The 7,647-nt window shown below is 47.7% G+C and overlaps 1 protein-coding gene across 3 annotated transcripts in view; it reads right to left on the reverse strand.

Moving 5' to 3' along the window:
• grk4 (G protein-coupled receptor kinase 4) overlaps positions 1 to 7,647 on the reverse strand; it is a 75,969-nt gene that overhangs the window by 52,923 nt on the left and 15,399 nt on the right. For all 3 annotated transcript variants that reach the window (XR_006033629.1, XM_042101444.1, XM_042101431.1), the window contains exon 2: positions 4,856 to 4,951. Coding sequence is in view for 2 of the 3 variants with exons in the window: in XM_042101444.1 (XP_041957378.1) it covers positions 4,856 to 4,951 (96 nt within the window). In the remaining variant the exon portion in view is untranslated. The remainder of the gene's footprint in view (positions 1 to 4,855; positions 4,952 to 7,647) is intronic.

The raw sequence follows: 7,647 nt of genomic DNA on the forward strand, positions 1-7,647 counted from the left end.
TTTATGGCTAAAAACTAAATATATTTGGTAGACTAAGCCAGAGTCCTGCAACGGGTCGGGTATCCGCGGGTACCCGATGGGTACCCGCAGAAAAGTTGCTAAAACGGGTAAATTATGGCGTCCCTAAAATGTACGGGCGGGTATGCGGGCAGGAAAAGAACTCCTTGCGGGCGGATACGATGAGAACTAAAACAGTATAGAAATAAAACATCATTGAAAAATATGTGAAATATTTGTATATCTAAATTACCATTACCACATCGCAAATATGTGTTTTAGTCAACGATACGACACTTGACCCATCACATCAGTACTGCGACTTTTGAATTATTTGTTTGATGCATCTATGTGTGAAAACATTAAACAATATAACCGTCTCGTAGTTGGAGTGCAAGAGAGTAGGCTACAATGGATGAAGTCAAGGTAAAGTTGGCTAGTGGCAGGCTCAGGTTGTTTTTTTCTTGTTCTCTTTGTTTCATTAACAGGTCCATTTTATGTAGAATAATATTCTGATGCAGCAAGGTTTGGGCTGTGTCGTTGTTGTAAGGTTTATCCCTGACGCAAAATGTAAAAAAAAAAGAAGGTCGCCCTTTAGGCCTACGTGCTTCAATTGTGCGAGAAAAAAAATAAAGCACATTCATTTGAATGATTTTAGCTTGTGTGTGATTTATCGCGGGCTCGGGTCGGGTAACGGGCAAAATATTAACGGGTCCAGGCGGGTGCGGATTTAATTTTAATATCACCACAGGTGATGGCTCGGATCTGGTGCTGAACTTCTCGGGTGCGGGCGGGGGCGGGTCTAAAAAAAATGGACCCGTGCAGGACTCTGGACTAAGCACGGAATTTGAGGACATATTATTGAGTTTTGGGAAACAATCATCAAAATGTTTTGACCATGTCATGGCATTTTATCGATTAAACATGTACTCGTCGATCAATCTGTCGAAAATAATCGACAGATTGATCGACCTGGAAAATGATGGTCAGCTGCAGCTTTAGAGAGTTGTGTCAACATGAGACTGTGAAGCACGCGCTGCCACCGCCACCCACTCGTGCCATTAGACCCTGACAAATCACATGCGGGGTTTGTGGCCAAGGAGAGGAACAAGCAGTGATTCACACGTCGACTGAGAGGCTATCTCTCCGTGAGCCTCAGAGACGCGCCGGACCATGGCACGTCGCGCCACGCCGTGCCACCCACTGCCATCCGCGCTGCCTGCTTTACAGTAATGCGCGGTGGAGGGACGTGCACATCCGCGCGGCCTGACAGGCGCATCAATAAGGCCGGGGCCCACTCAACACATGCACACAGGAGACTACCGGTCTGCCACAGCACTAATGCAATCAGCCCCTTCCTACAGGAAGGCACCGCAACTCCCCCACCACAACCTCCAGCAAATGCACTTAATGTACGGGCGGCTGGAAGGCAGATGGAGGTTCCGTGTGATTGTGTGTGTGTGTGTATGGTTGTGTGTGTGTGTGGTTGTGTGTGCGCGCTTGTGTGTGTGTGTGCGCGCTTGTGTGTGAGAGAGGGAGAGAGTTAGGTGGGGGGGAGGGCTTTTGAGGGATTTCCTTGTTTGCTGCTGTTGTTGTTGCTGCTGCTGTTGTGGCAGTGGTTAACGTTAACGTCAGAAAAGGTATGTAGCAGGACTGGTGTTTTGAGCGGAGACACATTTGGACCTGACTGCAAAACAACATCTGTCTCATAGTGCACCAATGAGCCCCACAGCTGTGGCGAGACTCACACGGAGGGCATGAGCATGTGCATGAGCATGTGCATGTAGGCATGCACACACACACTCGGTATACAACCAAACAGAACGAAAGATGTGCAATCAGTCATGTGCATACTTGTCATGCGCATACAGTCATGAACACACAAAGGTACACCAATGTACACTATACACCACTGATCATACACTACACACACACACACACACACACACACACACACACACACACACACGTACACTACACACCACTGATCATACATGTACACTACACACACATACACACGTGTACACTACACACACACACCAGTGTACACTACACACCACTGATCATACACTACACACAAACACCAGTGTACACTACACACACACCATGATTCTATATAAAGACACTCAGACAGACGGGCAGACAGACTCACACACACACACACGTACACACACACACACTAAAATATGGGCAAGACAAGGGATTATCTGACATCTCTCTCAATACATGTCTACACAACACCAGACACAGACAAAGACACAGATACAGACACATACACACAGATACACACACACACACACAGACCCACACAGACATAAGAATGCACATACACACACAGATTATCCGTTCGCATGGCTTCTCATACCACTGCTATGCAGACGACACACAGCTCTATCTGTCCTTTCCACCTGATGACCCCTTGGTTTCAGCACGGATCTTGGATTGCCTCTCAGATATAGCTACATGGATGAAGGCACACCACCTCCAGCTGAACCTCTCAAAGACTGAACTGCTGGTCCTCCCAGCTAAACCTACCATACACCACGACATCAACATCAAATTTGACTCCCTGTCTGTTTCACCTACCAGGACTGCAAGAAATCTAGGATCAACTAAATCAACTAAACTTCTCAGATCATGTTGCCTCAGTCGCGCGGTCATGCCGTTTCGCACTCTACAACATACGGAAAATCAGGACTTACTTGACTCAATATGCTACCCAACTTCTGGTTCAGGCAATATTCATCTCACGACTCGACTACTGCAACGCCCTCCTGACAGGTCTCCCAGCCTGCGCAGTGAAACCCCTTCAGATGATCCAGAACGCGGCGGCGCGCCTGGTCTACAACCAACCCAAAAGGGCACGTTACCCCGCTGCTCATCCAGCTACACTGGCTACCTATGGCGGCATCAAATTCAAGGCTCTAACGCTTGCCTACAAAGTAGTCTCCGGTTCTGCTCCTGCCTACTTGAATGCCCTCATACAGACATACGCTACCTCCAGACCGCTGCGCTCCTCAGACGAACGACGTCTAGCTCTACCACCTGTACGCTCAGGCCAATCCAAACTTTTCTCATCTGTTGTTCCTCGTTGGTGGAACACACTGCCAGTTCCTACAAGGGCAGGGACATCCCTCTCCATTTTCAAAAAACTCCTGAAGACCCAGCTCTTTAGAGAACATCTCCTCTCATAGCACCACTTACAACAAGTCTTGCCGATCATAGCACTTACCAGCCGTCTTGAACTAACACGTAACTGTTAAAAACAGCACTCACTGATACACTTATTCTTACTGTACTCTACCGTTTTTTTAAATTGTCCTAAAATTGTTGAGAATTGCTTTAAAACTTAAACTGTTTACCATGTTGTTAGTCGCTTTGGCTAAAAATGTGTCAGCCAAATGTAATGAAATAATGTAATGTAATGTAAAAACAATGAAACATGAGCGCAGACACAAACAGAGACACAGACACAGACACAGGCACAGACACAGGCACAGACACATCGGGACGGAGCCTAGCCAGTGAGACAATGGCGGAGCAGGGCACTGAGGCTGGTTTCCTCCCTGCTGTGAGGCTGCAGGGGTGGGGTACACGCTGGGTAGGGAGAGGCACTCACAGGAAGGAACTCCGGCTTGCACTTCCTCCCTGACTCAACGCACACACAAAACCCACACGCGCACACACTCACACACGCACAGTAAAATGCAACATTATAATGCACCCATGCAAATACACACCAAGACACAATCGATATGACATTCACACAGACATACACACACACACACACACACATGGAAAGCTGTCGCCTGGGCACTGGGCAGAGACAGCTAAGTTTTGCTACCATGACCTTTATTCAATTCAATCTAATTGTATTTATGTAGTGCCTCTAGCCACTGAAATGGTCTCAAGGAGCTTTACAGAGGCCAGATCCACCCCCCTCCCCCAGGCAGAACATCCTTTCCAGAGGAGGGAACCTTTTGCAGAGGAACCCAGTTCATATGGGAGGGGAGGGAACCTTTTGCAGAGGAACCCAGTTCATATGGGAGGGGAGGGAACCTTCTGCAGAAAAACCCAGTTCATATGGGAGGACACATCCCGAGCCCCCCCTTAGACCTGTGTGGGAAGGGTCCCTCAGGTCAGTATGGTCCCTCAGTCGTCCTTGTCCTTCTTGAGTCCTGTTATGCCCGCTCACGTGTAGAAGTACGCTATGCTTAAAAACCACCAACCTCGTGCATGTTTGTGAATCTACGTTTATTATCATATTTCACATTTTTCGCAGGATGAGTCATTCCTTGCTCCCGTTTTCCACATCGGTTTCTTCTGAATCGTACCCTCAGTGCCCGCTGTGCCCTCGCCAGAGACGGGAGCCTCTACCTCACGTGCTGGGCGGATCTGATCTGATGCTGGAGGAATGCTGGAGCAAGGTCAGCGGGCTCCATTCAGCTAGCCTCACCACACCACACTGCACCACACACACCACACCACACTACGCTGCGCTGCACCGCACCGTGCCGACAACTTGTTGGGGATCCCTGATGAATGGGGTTTAGAATTGTGACCGCTAACCTTCAACCACACACTGCTTCTGCCATGATCTATACAGCGAGCACACATACAAACCACATACAGACACATACACACACAGAGTCACACACAAACACAAACACACACACACACACACACAAGAACCCAACATAAACCACAAACACCAGAGTGCCTGTCTAAACATCTGGCTTTTTGCGCAAGCTAACCAAATACCAGACACTCTCTCCCTCTTCTCATCCCGAAAGCCACACGGTCGGTCGGCCACGCTGCCTGCAGAGCCACACACTCTCTCGCTCTCGCTTGTACTCACCGATGGTGCCCCGCAGCTCCTCGCACACGCTGATGTGCGGCAGCTTCAGCATCTCCTTCCATTTCTTGCTCCGGCCGTTCCTCTTCCCTCCGCCACCTGGAGGAGCAAAGCAAGACACACACACAGCAACGTGAGCAGGCCACCAACACCTGCAAGGACAGCCATGCATCCTGTGCACAGTCCTGACCAGAAAACAGAAATAAAATAAAAAAAAGTGGTGGTGTAGATTTGGTCAGCTGTCAGTAAGGGGGAGAGGAATGGAAGGATAGAGGAGTGCTGGAGGATCACCCACCCCCCCCCCCCCCTCCAGTACAAGATAGCTCACAGGAGTCATTTGGGTCTTAGCAGTCTGTGACCTGGCAGTTCAAATGCACAGAATGAAAATGCCCAGTGGTATCCAATATGGTTTCCTTCAAACAAACCCACTCCTCAACCATCAAACCAAAACAGGCTTCCTGGTTTATCCACAAGCACACACACCCCTATACACACACTCTACATATGGACAAATCCTGGGACATCCACTCGACATCCTTTAGTAACCGCCCCCCCCCTTATGGATTTCCCGGGGCTTCCTGAGGTCAAAGTGCAGCACCAGGGCAACAGAGACGAGGATGGAATATGTGGGACAAGGGTTAACCAAAGTCTCCGCAGGTAAGGAAACAAAACCAATGAAATCAGTAAGAAATAACGACAGAGTCAAACACTCTTTTTTTTCCCTATTGCCCATAACAACTGTGGACATGCAGAGGTTCTTACAGCAGAAAGTGGAAAAGTCTAGTTCAACAGGGAGAGCATTTGATGACGAATGATTTTAGTCTAAATATGAATTTCCTTTGCTTCTACATTGAGAAATGAAACCAGTTTTTAGGGTTTATGCGTTAGACACCCCCACACACACACACGCACGCACACAGACCCTAAAGCACACACGCAATGTTGATAGCAGTCTTCATGCATGCTTACAGAAACACGATCCAAAAAGACAACAAATCAGTTGCAGCTGGAACAGCGGTTGGACTCTGGTCAGCGCGCGTCTTCTAGAACCATCCCGTCCTCGGGGGCTGGCTGGACTCGGAGCCGGCTCTGCCAGCCCACACCAAACTACATCTGACAGCCAAACATAAACTGGGCTCTTCCTCTCCTCAGCGCCAGGAATGTCAAACACATTCCCGATGAGGACCCACCAAAAGCACTGGGTTTAAACACATCAGGCCCCCAGAACAGACAGGAAGGGCAGGCCCAGGGTCAGTTTCCACGTCTGTCCAAGGCGCGGCAAGGAAACGGGGCTGTGAAGATTGATGCAACGTCCACAGCTGCCGCCAGGACACGGCATCTAATGACAGCTGTGCTGTGCAACAATATGTCATCTGCCCGTGACAACAGACAAACTCACAGGTGTGTGCATGATACGCACACATGCACACACACACACACACACACGCACGCATGTGCGCAGCTCCAAGTGTTCCAATCACCAAGTGCTCATAAGTTTACATACACATGCTAAAGTTGGCTAAAAAGAGGAATATTCAAAAGATTATTTTTTTTATTCCTCTTTTTAGTCAACTTTAGCATGTGTATGTACAGGGTATGTAAACTTATGAGCACAACTATATATATATACACTGTATATACACATGCTAGTGCTTGAGACCTCGTATTGAAGACCACCCTCTATCACTTGTTAGACCGTTTCAAATGTTCCTTGGACGAAAGCGGAAAGAGATAATTGGTTGCTAGGAGGTGACCTTAGGTGAGCGCGGTCCCTTCAGGGAGGAAGGTCAGGCCTCATATCTAGCCCCTGCACTAATCAACCACAAGCATCTGCGGCACTCTTCCCTTGGGGTCCACACTTGGCTCCTGAGGTCCAAGGAGAGGGGACCATTGGGGTCAGCACTGCACAGGCCAACTCCTCTCGCTCTCCCTCTCGGTCTCTCCTATCTTTTACATAACTCTTACACATAAATGCATTAACGTTCCCCGAGATGTTTTTATAAAATCTGTTTGGAAACATTTTTTATTGAAAAAAAAAAAATCATTGGCTCATTGTCATGACATACATACTCACATGCTCAGAAAACCATAGAGGGGAAAAAAAGCTTTTTTTAACTAATTCTGTGGTTGTGCTTTTATTTTTGATATTTAAATGTACAGACTGAGGTTGCTATGGGCAGTGTGATGTGAACAGGAGGGGAGAGCAGTTAAATGTAATAAATGAGAGCAGTCCATGTGCTTTTTTAATGAGCTCAAGCTTGTACGACCATTTCCTTTCTATGGTCATAACAGGCAGAAGAAAGCCTGGTACGTCCCTAGTCACATTGACGTCTCCAAAACCAACCAGCAGTTTCCTGCAGCATGACTCCCCTAAAGGACAAACAATCTGAATCCTTAAGAGAACCGCTCGTCCAAATATACACTTATATTTGTTTGAAGCCTGACAGCTTTTTTTTTTTTTTTTTTTTACTTGACTGGACCTACTGAAATGAACAAAATTGCTAAATTAGTCTGTGAGGTGTTACAGTTGAATGATTGCAAGATCATGATCTCATGAGAAGGGAGTCTTCTAGTGAGTGAAATCAACAACAACATCACATTCCCTTTATATAGTGCTTTATGAAAGCACCCAAAGCGCTTTTCCTTTATATAGTGCTTTATCAATGCACCCACAGCGCCTTTCCAGTGAAGGGGGAACCTCACTGACCACCACCAATGTGTAGTGCCCACCTGGGTGATGCACGGCAGCCATTATGTGCCAGAACTCACCACACACAGCTTTGAGGGAATGAATG

Source organism: Alosa sapidissima, chromosome 1, assembly GCF_018492685.1.
Source record: "Alosa sapidissima isolate fAloSap1 chromosome 1, fAloSap1.pri, whole genome shotgun sequence".
Lineage (NCBI taxonomy): Eukaryota > Metazoa > Chordata > Actinopteri > Clupeiformes > Clupeidae > Alosa > Alosa sapidissima.